Genomic DNA, 15,596 nt, shown 5'->3' on the forward strand with positions numbered 1-15,596 from the left:
CTTGTTGATCTAGAAGTCTAGACAGCATGTCAATTTGTGATTGAAGACATTGTAACGATGAAATGACAAAGGTTCTGAAAGACTCAAACTCAGCTGCAAGTTTGGATGTAGGGCTGCTGCTGGCGGGTGGATTGTGATTATTTTGGAGCTCCAGTTGGAAATCAGCCATTCTTTTATTGAAAATAGAAGTCATGTCTTCCATGGATTGCTTAATAGATTCCATTATGTTGACTGTGTAGTGAAGTGATAAAGTGATAAATAAAGCAGGACAAACTGTAGGAACACTGGTAGGCAAACTTTTTAATTTAACACATATGTATTATAGATTTTTATTATAGAAAAATTGATATTTTTTTAATTAAATTATGAGGATCACAAAAAACACGTGTTGTCACTTTAGCACCTACCCTCAAAAAAAAAAAAAAAATTATTTTATTAATTTTATTAAAAAATATTATTTATTAATATTATAAAAAAAATATAAAATATTATTATCCTTATTTACAAGATATTTTAAAAACTGTCCGTTAAAATTAAAAAGTGATTATGCAAAATAGTTTTATTCGATTAATACGTCTAGGCGCCATCTACTTGTATGTGGGTTTTACCTTAGCTGTCAATTTTATTTGCAGACTTCAGTCGAAATAACCCAATCACTATTAAACGTAATAGGTATATATCTATTTCTTCGCATTACACTTATTTGTATACGATAGACGTAATAGAATTTCTATGAATATTACTTGTCTCTGCTTAAATTGGAATTTTTTGACTCTTTCAGTTGACAAAATTAGCAATAAACAAACAAGTAGGTATAAAAAGTATATTTTTAGTGTTTTGTTTTAAAATATTTAACATTATTATTTATTACTTATGTATATTTTAGAATTTAATTTGCAAATAACATTTATTTAATTTTAATTATTAAATAAAACTACAATAACATCTGACTGAAGTACCACTGGGTATTATGTTTTATATTAAAATTTAAATAAAAGAAAATCGTGCTTGCGTGCCGTTATTACCTATCTTTCAAATATTCCTGTGTCTACGTTTTATCTTATCTTTAAAAGAAAGTAACAAATTTTCGACCTTTTTCCATATAGCTCTATATATCTTATGCTGAATTTATATTCCTCCTTTATTAATTTGTGTGATATTAATAAGATATATTTGAAAAAAAATTAGGTACCAAAACCCTTTAATTAATATTTAATAAATAAATGTTTTTCAAAAATAAAAAACTGACAAAAAATCTGTAAAAAAAACTATAATTAAACATTAAATTGACACATTGTTATGATCGATTGAATCAAATAGAATTTCCGATGTTCATCTCAGGTACAATCAGCGCTATCAACTCTTATCGCGACGCCGTAGAGGGGATACGAAATGCCCGACTTATATTCGTGAAGCCGCCTCAGTGTCGGCCAGTTTCAGTTCCAACGCGTACGTTCAAAATGTGTAATGTGTGTACCCGTGACACGCCGATACCGGCGCCAGCCAAACCCAACAAGGCTCTCGAACGATTAAAGAAAAAACACAACATCATCACCGACCCCTCCAATGAGGAGAAGCAGCGGGAAGTGGCCTACCAACCGGATTTGTTGGCGATTTCCACGCAGTTTTCCAAAATCGCATATGATGCGTTTAAAGAGGTGATGGTGCGCCTGCAAGAGACCAAGGCTTATGTGTGAGTGTTCTTTTTTATTTGGTGTGTTTATGGCCAGTTCGTGGTGATGTATGTAAACTCTTTGCAGTATGTAATTGTTGTTTATGGTGAGAGAAAATATTTAATCGAGAGTCAAGAGTGCAAACAGCTGTTTTGAATATGAAAAATAGCAAACTCTACCTCTCTCTAGTACTATCTCTATTCGCGCAGATTATTTCGAAGTTTTAATTTGTATTCTTATCACATTACAATCCTTAAAGTATTTGATGTTTTCTTTATTATTAAAATTGGCTGAATTTTTTAGGCAAACCAATTTTCTAAGAGAAATATCAACGTCAATTCTAAAATATAAGTTAAGCATAGTTATTTAAAAAAAATATGTATGTACATACTTACCGTAATTATTAATTGAATTATAAACGCATATATTCCAACCTATCCGGCGTTGTAACTGCAACATGTATGACGTACATTATCGTATGAAAATGTAAATAACCCTGAAATGAAACATTTCACACTCACACGTATTGTTAGTTAAAGTTAAACACGAAGTTCGCTTCCTAAGTATAAAATATAATTAATGATCAAAAAAAATATTTTTTTGTCTATTAATGTCAATTTACGATGTTACAGTTACTTAATAGTTTATTTACATTATTAACAATAAAATTAAATACTTATTTCGGAATTTGAAAAGCTATGTAAATTTTTGTTGTTATTTTTTCTAACCATTAACTATTTTTTTATTCGTATCGCATCTCTACTTCAACTATAGAGTTGAATTTAAAATGTAGAGTTTTATTATAATTCAATGTTTTAAAAAAATAAATTGAAAAGTAATGGAGTTCGAAGTCAGAATTACTAAATATACCTACTTAACTAGACATTTGTATTCTTATAGAATAGAGTTATTTTCTTTACTGCATTCGCTGCAAATGAGATACCATCTCCTTTCAAAACAAGTTTATCTTATAGACCTGAAATAAATGTGTTTTTTAAAGCGGATCGTTTTTAAATTCTTAGAAGCGAGATAAAAACGTAACATCCTCCGTGAATAGGAGTTAAGATAACTTTAGAAGGTACCTACTTTATTTATAAATTTTATACTTGTGCAAAAAGGAATTATTTTTTCACGGTCTTTCCTAATGAAAAGAATCCTATAAAACCGCATGGAAATAACATAGGTACATAATAAACATACATTTCAAATTCTAAGGTGCATATTATAACAATAAGTATGTCTGTAGTAATAAATATAACTATTAAAAGATCCGTTATTTGTTTGAACAGTTCATTGAATAAATTCGTTCCGATGTAATGAGCGTTCAGTCTGAGTTTTTATCAATTGGAAAGGATTTAGTACGGCCTTGTTCGGCTGAATAAGTCTGTTTCCAATGCGCGTAATTGGTTAAAATCAAATTTGCAATATGCTTTTTAGTGTATGGTTTGTGATTTTATATGTACTTTTTAAGCTATTGCATAGCTTCTATCGCGGGGATTGAGCGCGGGGACTGAATCGAGAAATTGCGTAACGAAAAAACCTCACGCTCCTCCACTCCGACGGGCGGAGGCGTGGCTTGAAGGCATAGCATGCAATAGCTTTACCGCGGCAGTCCCCGAGTGCCACACGTCGTTTTTTTATTAAGGTTTTAATTTGGGCTGTTTTGATAGTTGTCCTTTGCCTGTAGTCTCTAAATTTAAAAAGTATGATTAGGTTTTGAGTTCCAATGAAATTGCAATATTACTTTCCACGAAGACACGGCGAAGACAAACAAAAAATACAATATTGAAATATTCTGCCTTTATAATAAAATATAATAAATTTATTTACTAAAACGGTTAGCTTTTATCTAAAATTATTAATTATCTGTTTATATTATTGGTTCATATTTCGTTTATTTAGGTTACCGATAAAATAATTATATTCTATAAACAACAAATACAAAGAGGTCAGAAACTGAGCCAAACAAAACAGGGTGACCTGTCACGTTTTTGATTTTATTTGCACAAATTTATATAAATAGAAGAAAGTCTTGAGAGAGTGATCTCATTTAGCATATCCATTATCCACGTCAAAGTTCGTTCTTATTTCATGTAATTCAATAGGTTATTTTTTTAGGCACTGAAACAATCATAAACGTCAAGCTATTCCACTTTAATAAGGTCCTATGGCTGGTATCTAATTTATAAGTACTTAATACAAGATAAGAACAAGTACAGGTCCAAACAATTTTCAAACAAGTTTCAAACATTATTGCACTTACAAATTTCAATCATATTTAAATTTATTTTAATTATCTTAATTTTATTTCAAAACAATAGTTTTTGTTCACAGTTTTTGTTATACTATTTCAAATTGACAACTAAGTTTCTAATAATTTCCTGACGGCCATTGGCATTATCAAAATAAGCGCAAATATTACAGAGGTGAAAAATACGAGCGCAAATTCTTATAATAATATTTCCTCGGCTTTATGCCAGTAACTACATAATTATGAGGTATTTTCGTCGATTCTAGAAAAATAAACACTTAGTGTATTTACAATTACAATGAAAGTACATTGAAACTTGAAAAGTGGTTTCAAATTCAATAAACAAATTGGTATTATAAATATTTAGATCATCAAATTCTCTTTATTCGTTGGTCTTAGCGTAATGATATTTACAGCTTATAGCCTTCCTCGATAAATGGGCTATCTAACACCGAAATAATTTTTCAAATCGGACCAGTAGTTTCTGAGATTAGCGCGTTCAAACAAACTCTTCAGCTTTATAGGTGACATAAATAACTCTCTATAATCCAGAAAAGCAATGAAATCCAAAATTGTATTTTTATTATGGCTAGCTATAATAAAACAGAATTTTTATCTCAACCAATATTAAATGTGTCGTTTATATTATTATTGTCTTGTTGACATTTAAAAATAACTACGAACAAGACTCCATCCAAATATATTGCAGCAAGCGAAATATAAAGTACTGCTGAGAATCCTAAAATTCGTTCAAAAATAACCTGGAAACAGCCCAAAATTCTTTTATTTCTAGAATATCGTTCTTTGAAATTGCCCGCCAAATATTGTCAAATTGACACCTGTCACTCGATAGATAACCAATGCTCTTGATTTAATTATTTTTCAATGACAAATCGATCATGAGTCAATCGCCCTACATCTTATAATTAATTTTAAACCAAAATATTCAATACTAACACCGTTTAAAGCAAGATTAATTGATACCGTTTGTGAATGAGTGCAAATTTGAATGTACATATTTTAAATTTTTTCTTTCTTTTGGAGTTAAAATCAATATAAGTGCAGTAGCAAGCAATAGAAGGCACGCTGAATTTTAAATAAAACTTGGCAACAGTATCTTTTTGAAATTACAGACCAGACAAGCACACTTATTCAGTCCCAATATTATAAAACAGTTACAAACATCAATTGCCAATTAATACACGTCCACTGAACCAGTTTTCGTACACTCGGGGGTAATTAGGTGGAAGGTACCGGTTTGCGATTCCATTCCAAAAACAGAGCTATGCGGATGTTAAAAACTTTCTTTAAAACAAATTGATAAAATGCATTTGTGCAGAATGCAATTGAATTTCATCTGATTGTGCAAGTAACCGGTAATTCTTGTTATAATTGTTAATTTTATTTTCATTGATTATGGCTAAAAACATCACATGCATAAAATTGTATTCATTCATCTTCATTTTAACAAAGAATGTTCAATGGGAAGGCATATGGCAATAAGATGTAAATTAAAAAAAATCTTAAACTGATAACAAATTCAGAAAGGATGTTACGAAGTTACGAAGACTTTTACGGTCTGTAAAATGGTAAAGAACATTCTTTTGGATGGAAAATTGATGCATATCCGGCATGTCACTGAATGCTTCAGATTTGAACGACACCTTTTTCGACGAGACCTAAAGACGGAGAATTTGTTAAATCTATAGAATCTGATCGTTATCGTAATTCTCATTGTCTTAAGAATTTGCAACCCGGAACATTAGAGATAATTTTAAAGAGATTGTTTACTGTAACTGGAAACCAAAGACTTCCTGATCACATCTTTCCGCGTCCATAAATAGTTATCGGTTAGATATTGACAACAAAGCTGATAGGCAAGACTTCGGTCTTTTTATCATAACAAGGGTTTTTTTTTGCGTAGTTGAAGCCGTAAAATCACTACCTATTCCGTCCATTTGCTTTATCTCTGTGTCTACATATAAGATTGTAAGAGTTAAAATAGCAGTACACTTAAATACAGTATCGATAATATCTCCTGCACAGTTGGCCAGCATCCATTGTTGTAACATTTGGGTCAGGACATATTCTAATAATTTTATTACTGCAGTAAAAATGTTTTGCTACAATGTAATGCATCTTGCATTGGGGGGGACGATGAAAAATACTTGACAAATAATTATGTTTGATATAGATAATTAATGCTAAAACTATTAGCTTTTCTTCCTTTGGTCGTACTCTTCATAATAATTGTAAGCACAATAAACATTAATCAAATATCTTGTATTGCTTATAATTGGCAATCGTATTATGAGTTTACTCTGATTATCTTTATCAGGAACTCTAATTAGTTTTTTGATTGATGAGAAAAATATTACCAGTTCAATCTTCGATATTGCCTTTATCAATGGTTATGTTCAAGGCCTTTCATAATTTCTTATTTCAATGAATCTACATAAACTAATGCAATTCAAATTAATAGTTATGATTATGGTAATGGGTTGTACTTAGTTATAAATAACTTTTTTTTCAGAAAATAGCAAACCAATATCACCATTTTATAGTAATAAATTAATGTTAAATGCCGGATGAAAAACATCCTGCAAAACTTCTATCATGATAATTAGATCCGCTTTTTCAAATTCCGAATATAAATCATCATCTACCGTCTTCCAAAGACTACTTGGAAATATTGTCTCTATCTGGTAGTACTAGCTCATCATCATCATCACCCATTGCCATACCACTGCCATCTGAAACGTGCATATCTGCACGTAGTTTGCAGTGTTTATACCATTGTCTTGTTACAGTAACTGAAGCGTCACGTGCATTCGATCATGGTCTTTAAAAACATCGCTTGCATTGAAATTAAAGTGTGTTTTGTCTGAACATGATAGTGCTCGTGTGAAACGGACCATTTCATTAGCAATCAGTTTCATGTCATCACGTAAACATGGTTTAACTCTATTCGGTAAAGCTAATCGTTAGCAAGCAGTTATTTTTATGAACTTAATAGAACGTCGAGCAAAACAGGGGTGTATACAGGTTAATATTCTATTAATAGCGTTTACTTCATCTAGACCAATCTTTTGGAAATCCCAATACGTTAGAATTTGATATTAAATTCCAAACAAAATCTTTTATCTTATTATCTCATTTTGATCGACACTGTGACACTATCAGAGTTTTAGATTTAGATAAATTAATGTCGCCAGCACTTTTTATGTTAACGAACTTTGCGGATATATTGAACTCTACTAGATCATATTTATAGTCTAAGATCCGGCTGCAGGATTAGTGCGCTCATCGGTTTTTTGCTGAAAACCGAATTTTTATGTATATTTATAATTAGGAGAATATATATCGACTAGGTTGCCAGTCAAAATTTGGCCGCAAGCATGTTTAATTAAAATTTTTCTAATCGATTTTTGGGAAAAAAATTCGTTCACTTGTTTTTTTGAATAAAATGTAGTCTACATCACGGCAAATGATATAAAGATTCAAAAAAATCACGGTTGCCGCTTTTCACCTGGCCGCAACATCTTGGCAGCCTGGTGCAGACAGGTATGATTTCGATTCATTTTTACGTTCATAACGTACATTTATGAATCATATATCAAATTAAAGCTAATTTTTTTCTATTTATTATCATATATGGTTGCCTAATTAAATCCGGCCGCAAATAAGGGTTGCCGGCTGTTAAAAATTATATATATTTACGCCTATTAGTACACCGACGCATTCTTTTTATGTATATTTATAATTAGGAGAATATATATCGACTAGGTTGCCAGTCAAAATTTGGCCGCAAGCATGTTTAATTAAAATTTTTCTAATCGATTTTTGGGAAAAAAATTCGTTCACTTGTTTTTTGAATAAAATGTAGTCTACATCACGGCAAATGATATAAAGATTCTAAAAAATCACGGTTGCCGCTTTTCACCTGGCCGCAACATCTTGGCAGCCTGGTGCAGACAGGTATGATTTCGATTCATTTTTACGTTCATAACGTACATTTATGAATCATATATCAAATTAAAGCTAATTTTTTTCTATTTATATCATATATGGTTGCCTAGTTAAATCCGGCCGCAAATAAGGGTTGCCGGCTGTTAAAGATGTTGAATATTTAAGGTTGAGTGAAAGAAAATATGTCGTCCTTTTCAAAATGACAAATTTAAAAAGTAATATTGATTTAATATAATTAACAGCCGATCCTCTCTTTTTCCCGTTGTTTCGCTGCCGCACGCGAATGCGTCGGTGTACTAATAGGCGTAAATATTTATAATTTTTAACAGCCGGCAACCCTTATTTGCGGCCGGATTTAATTAGGCAACCATATATGATAATAAATAGAAAAAAATTAGCTTTAATTTGATATATGATTCATAAATGTGCGTTATGAACGTAAAAATGAATCGAAATCATACCTGTTTGCACCAGGCTGCCAAGATGTTGCGGCCAGGTGAAAAGCGGCAACCGTGATTTTTTTGAATCTTTATATCATTTGCCGTGATGTAGACTATATTTTATTCAAAAAACAAGTGAACGAATTTTTTTCCCAAAAATCGATTAGAAAAATTTTAATTAAACATGCTTGCGGCCAAATTTTGACTGGCAACCTAGTCGATATATATTCTCCTAATTATAAATATACATAAAAATTCGGTTTTCAGCAAAAAACCGATGAACGTACTAATCCTGCAGCCGGATCTCGTACTATTATCAATTATTATAAAAGCCACTTTTTGAATTCTATGCAAATGGAGATATTGAATTTGAATAGAATTCAAAATGAAATCATATGAAAACTTATCTTTCAGGAAACTATTTTATTGTTTGCTTATTAAGATTTATGATCTGTCATTTTATAACTAAAACAAAATATACACATAAGTATTATGTGATAATTAGAAACTAAATAAAATTAATATAATAAGAAAGAATCCTTCCTTTGGTCCTCCTGGATGCATCCGGGTTTATTTGTCCGCAAAATCATGCAAATAATATTTAAATCAGATTCAGATCTAATGAAATTGGACTTCTTCTTCTGATAAGTTGAAACTCAAAAATATCAGACGAACTAATATGTTAACATGACAGTCCATCAATATACAGATAGCTTGGCTGATAAGACGCAAACGCGCAATTTCGAACTTTGTTACATTGGTGTAAAAAACAAATTTGAACTAATAAACCTTATCAATAGCATTGATTGAATACCATTTTATCACGTATTATCAACACTTTCTAAGGTATAGAAAGTTGTCACCATTATAATTGAAAGCAAATATATGACAACGCATTTTCTAGTAAGGTGCTTTTCATGCGGTTTCACAGGTTTATAAATTGTGTATGTACATATTTCTTTTTATGCCTTTCCCAAGTGAATACACACCCTAATTTTGACTTGAATTACGGTGTTCAAATCTGTAGATTTGTCGCTACCAAACAAAACATCAAATTATTATTTATGCACCAATTTCTTCCACTGTGTTGGTTTTATTATTGCTTTTCTTGGAAAAGCAGACGCTCAATACTGCGATGTTGTGGTTTTAACCCCTTTCTTAGTAAATATCATTGAAGATTATGTGAACTAGTTTGTCTAGTCCTTAGTGATAGAATAATTTTAGCGCTACACCATTACGAAACCATTTTTTCTGAACAGCACCCGATACTATACAATAAACGAGCACTTAAAGTCATTAAGTATCTCATTAATTACCTTTAGATTATCGGTTAGCAACAGACTAATTAATCCAATCGATCCACCTCAATCAGCATTAAACTATTCGAAGCATTACATTTCTTTATAAATGGTGCGAAAATTTATGTTCATTTAATTCAGTAAGTATTGATAATTGCACGCGATGACCTACATAACGCTGATAACGCCTATTATAATTGCTTTTTATTACTTATAATTTCTTTATTTGTACGTGCTGGTGGGAAAAAAACTTCCCTATTACTTCTCGTTATCTTTTTTCGAAATTTTAACCTGATCAGTTTTTATTGACTTTGTTAATTCGCTACGGCTATTACCATGAACATCATAGTAGAGACGTTCACCTTTAAGTTTTCTTTGGTTGTAAAATTTTAATACCTGTTAATGTTTACCTGTTAATTATCAGGTTATAATTCCAATAGATCTTTGTAATTACAAATTGAATAATTATTCAAGTTAAATACAAAGTCCGTTACATGACTTCTTAAGTTTTCGTCTATTTAAAACATCTATTTTTGTTACAATGTCATTAGCTTTAGGGAAATATTATAGAAGGTCAACACACGAAATCGTTAATATTTTAAAAAGGTGTCGGTCATTTTTTATAACTGCAATTTGGACAAGTGCATCGTCCAAGTTCTTCACAACATTTGGTAATGTTTTTGTTACTTAATTACAAAATTGCCTTGTTTGTCAAGTTTAAGTTTTTGTAATTCTAAGGATATCTGTTTCTTATATCAGAATTTATGTCATTGTAATTAAATGTTATAAAAGTTGCGCCAAAAATTGTATCAAATAATTTTCAAAGAATGTATGACCTAATAAAAAACGTTAGAGTTATTGCTGTATGATTTATAAATTGACTGATAATTTAGCCTCATATTTGTTGGCAGCGTCTTTAGCAAATACTTACACATACATTAAAATATACATAATTTGACTTATATTTTCTTCTTTATGTCTATTCACAACCAAACCTTCGTTCAAATTTACAAACACAAATTATTGCGCACGCGCAAAGCGCTAAAGCCCAATTGTCAATTTTGAAGCCTTTTTTGTACCACTGAAAGTAATAGTTTTTCTATTTATAATTTCTAACTGATTTTGCAATACTTCATTTGAATAGTGCACGCAATTGTGCAAATGCATGACGTATTATATTCGATAAGTGAACAATGAATAGAAAATTATCACTCTAGTTTGCAACATAGTGATAAGAAAATGTACAAATATGTGCATATTATTATGAAACTATGTAATTTGTTCTAATAAACGTGTTACGTTGGGAACACAGAACATTGTCTCAGTTTTGTCAAAAAAATCGTAATATAAACTCTTCATACATCGATACAACATTTCTTCTGCTTTTAAAATAAGTTTATTGTATTTGAGTTTTATTACAATACCTATAGTTTTTCATAATATTGCAACACTTTTTAACCTTCATCCTTCAACTATAATTAGACACCATACGGAACCGCGAACCTTACCTTAACGCGCCAAAATTCTATTTTAAACTGATCAAATAAGAATGAAAACGGACACGTTGTACATTAAACAAACAATTTTATTGTTACACATTGCCCACATTGCCCGCATTATAAACTCCCTGTTTATTTTACTTACGCACAATTAAAATTTGTTTATTTATACAGCGAATTACAAATAGCACTTTTATAGCGGGAAACCAAGAGATATTTTTGCCGAAGAACATTAATGCTTTTTTCTCGTGCCACGGCCATAATATTATTATAACAATTTTACCGTGGTTTTGGACTATCTTGATGATCAAGATTAGTTTCAGTAATAAACAGACAAACATACTTTTGTCTATTTTTCAGTTTTCTCCCATCAAGTTTAAAATTTTTTCCCAAAACAGTACATGAATGGATACATTTTTGGCAACAATTTTCATTTAAATATTCATATGAATTCAGGCCAGTAGTACCAATACATCAATTATTTTGTAATATTCATTAACAACCTTAACAACTGTACCAAACCTACTTTCTACTTAACTATTAATTTTTTACCTTTTTTATTCAAAGAATAAATGTTATAAATTCATGACAATACGCAATACGCAATTGAAAATGTTTTGTTTTCCCTCTTTTTTACCCAACCGAATGGCAAGTCATAAAAATTCAGAAGCGGCTGCAGGACCGACAAATTGCTGTCAAGCAAATGTTTATATTGTAAAGGGGATTGTGCATTATTCGAAATAAAATGGAAAAAATATTTTGATATTATGTAAATCTAGACACGCGGCAGCGTGTCAAGCCGAGTTCAAGCGAAGAGAACTGGCGAGCAGCAGCCGTGTGTATATTTACACGAACCATTTCGAGCCACTTTTCACCCCCTTATAACTCGAAAACTATTTATGTTAAATAAACCAAATTTGGTACATATCAAGAGGACCTCAAGATTAACAAGAACCTTAAATTTCATAAATACAGATTAAACAGTTGCGTAGATATTAATATCCAAAAATCGCAATTTTTAAGACTGACTGACTTATAGACATATACAAAACCTAACCCACTTCCAGATGACCTAGAAAGTTCAAATTTTGTAATCAACTAGGTAATAGTGAGTGTACAAAGGAAAAAATCAGAAAATACTGAATTTGTCTGTATTTAATTTTTTTTTTCAATGACATAAATTTTGTTTGTATGGAAAAATGGAAAAGTTTATAAAAATAGAAAATAGTATATTCACCTTACTAGTCTTAAAAAATAGATCAAAACTAGTCAGTGGCCGAAAAAAATTTTGAAATCCATCAATAAATGACTGAGATATAGAATAATGAAGTTTACATATTTTAGCGCGAAACATCTGTAGATTCGATGCGCCTCTGACATCACACTCACTCGCGCTAGTATCGCTAGGGCTAATTACTTCGATTGCATGATTTCTTTATTCAAAACTGTTATTAAACGTAAAATAAAAGAAAATTGTAATAAAAATATTGCTCATACAGGTAACAATAATATATAATTTTACATATTCACATTTATTTATTCTTTATTTATGAGTGTTTAGTTTAGTTTTAATTTCAGTGTAGGTAATGGAAGAAGGCTTCGTCGAAGGTCGGAATGATTTAATTTGCGTAGGTAATATTATATAAGTGAAACATCTTTAGGCGCGTTAAGAGTAAAATTTCAAAATCGCGTCATGGCAATACCGTAACGACATGGAGTAAGGCGACGATTCTTCTACAACGATCTTTGCATCTTTGTAATAGTGTGTGTACAAATTCACGCTGGATGTTTAGAAAATCATGTAATCTTTTAAACAGAAAACGAGTTTAAAAAATTGCAGATAATGAAGGGGCAATGTGCGCTGACATTCATAACATACAATAAAATATAGAAAATAATACTAAACAAACCATACAGAGAAACCGCAAGAAAAAATATATAAAAAATCGTATATAAAAAGTATTATATTCATAAAGTAAATCAAATTTGCAGAGTAATTTTCTGTACAAAAAGTAATGATATCCCACCAAAAACATAAATGTAAAAATTGGAGCCGAGTTCAATCGTTGACTTAATTTGCCAAAAAAGAAATGAGATCTAATTAATGTGTGCCTAGTTCTGCAGACAGTCCAGAAATTTATTTACAAAGATGTATTAAGTTCTTAGGTTGACTGAAAACTCAATTGTTTTATTTTCCCTTAGAGAACAATGTTTATTCCAAAATATAACTTTTTTTAATTTGAATAATATAATTATTTTCACAAGGCAAACAACTAATGACCTATTGAACCCCATAATTTGATGAGGCTAGTTTTACATACTGTTTATATTTTGTGAGGTTCTAAAAACTAGCCTCATCAAATTATGGGGTTCAATAGGTCATTAGTTGTTTGCTTTGTGAAAATAATTATATTATTCAAATTAAAAAAGTTGTATTTTGGAATAAACATTGTTCTCTAAGGGAAAATAAAACAATTGAGTTTTCAGTCAACCTAAGAACTTAATACATCTTTGTAAATAAATTTCTGGACTGTCTGCAGAACTAGGCACACATTAATTAGATCTCATTTCTTTTTTGGCAAATTAAGTCAACGATTGAACTCGGCTCCAATTTTTACATTTATGTTTTTGGTGGGATAATTATATACCACGATACCATTAATTTAAGGAAATCTTCATTGTACAAGGTAACATTATAATTTGGTAATAACCGTGATATTCATATTGCTGGTAAATTTTACTACGTTTGAAAAATATACAAGTTGGTATTTAGCACTGATCTTGAGAACAAACATTAAGAAAAGGTTCAGAAAACTGCTGAAATTTAAAGATTCCACGAGAAACGATCAAATGTAATACATCAATTAAATCTTCATTTTATATTCAGTTGAAACAATAATACAAGGCCCTTTATTCGGACCCACCCGATCCATTGTTTTTGCTACAAGCCCAATAAATTCAATGCCTAATACAAATGCGCGCCAAATTGCAGCCGCTCGATTCGCGTCAGCCATTTTTTACAATCCATTCAAGATTCAAGTTCAATAACAGATACTTAGCTTAAAAACTTGTTCCATACATAAAAGGAAATATAAATAATTTATTTACAACTTTTTTAATGTTCTGTGATCATCCGCCGCTTGTAATTCAGAATATTGTGTCAAATATGTTTTCAGTATATGAAAATTTATAAGGAAAGAAATATTGCTGGCGAATTGTTTTTTGCTTTCTAATCTTGTTTGTTAGATAATGTTACTTATTTACAAATTTTAGTTCTTAACAAAATCTGGAACTCACAATAGTGAATTGCAGAAATCATTGCTTATCGGGCTCTATCCATATTATTCTGATTTGATAATCACGGATGGTGAAGAAACACAATTACCAACATTGGACATACATTCTCAATATCTATTAATACAAATTGTATTTCCCAAATCAAGCTTAATCAATATACATTTGTTTATATTGTGATAATCCTCAAATAGTCCCTATCGTTTAATTGACGTAGCAACAAGTCTGACCAATTTGGCGCCTCGGCTATTCTGTGATACGTCTTGTCTAGTCCATTGTTCCACAATGTGTGTCAATAGGGCCCTTATCAATAGATAGTTCTTCAACTATCACTCAAATCGAAGACATTTCCAAGAACAATTGAAATTGGAGACATGGTATTGTTCTTCCTTTACCTTGAATTTAATCTGGTTGTCTTTATCAATTTCGTTTACGCAACTAGGCTTTACGTATTTTGGACACTTAACAGTTACTTAAAGATAAGTTACGTGGACACTTATCTCAATAAGAAGAACATAATAATTACTACCCTAATTTCTAAACCATGACTTCTCCAATATCTTTCTTCAATCTTTTGGTATGTGTTCTTGTGGTCATTTATGTTTTCTCTATATCGTCTTAGCCGTCTGACGTAATAAGCGTAGTAGTCATCGCATTGACCTCCATAATATAACTTGTTCCGAGCTCCAAGCGTCTACCAAAAACGGGGTTTACCGTACAAGGAAGTATTTGTCAAAATTCGCAATATCTTGAATTTTATCAAATGCCGACGTGCTTAGTCTCACGTGGGCCATTCGATAACACTAGTTCAATCAAGGCACTTTCGCAATTTCACCGTCCTACGTGATTACAATGGAAATTGCTTCTTGGACAATGTACTTCTATGTAACTAGCGTGGAAACTGTATTGTGGTTTATAACTGCTATACATTGGTCAGATGCTATGTAGATTATATTATCATCTTCGGAATTATGATACGAATTGGTCGAAAACATTAAAGAAAATCGACATCATGATGATTTTGAAATCATCTATTCTTCTGATTGCATCTTCCATTTGCTTGAGCATAGGGTATCTGCCATGATCTCTTTTCGTGATTCGGTCTATATTGTCGAATCACAGTATTATTCAGTTATCTAAATCTATGACCCATAATTATTATATATCAGTGA

General features: G+C 30.9%; 1 protein-coding gene across 1 annotated transcript in view; it reads left to right on the plus strand.

The window, feature by feature from the left end:
- The first annotated feature begins 1,403 nt into the window (after nt 1-1,403).
- Nucleotides 1,404-15,596, plus strand: part of LOC123695764 (transmembrane protein 205) — a 32,297-nt gene continuing 18,104 nt past the window's right edge. Inside the window, exon 1 of the mRNA XM_045641687.1 lies at nt 1,404-1,693. Coding sequence (XP_045497643.1) covers nt 1,461-1,693 — 233 coding nt within the window. The 5' untranslated portion in view covers nt 1,404-1,460. The remainder of the gene's footprint in view (nt 1,694-15,596) is intronic.

The sequence above is a fragment of the Colias croceus genome, chromosome 1 (assembly GCF_905220415.1).
Source record: "Colias croceus chromosome 1, ilColCroc2.1".
Classification (NCBI taxonomy): Eukaryota; Metazoa; Arthropoda; class Insecta; order Lepidoptera; family Pieridae; genus Colias; species Colias croceus.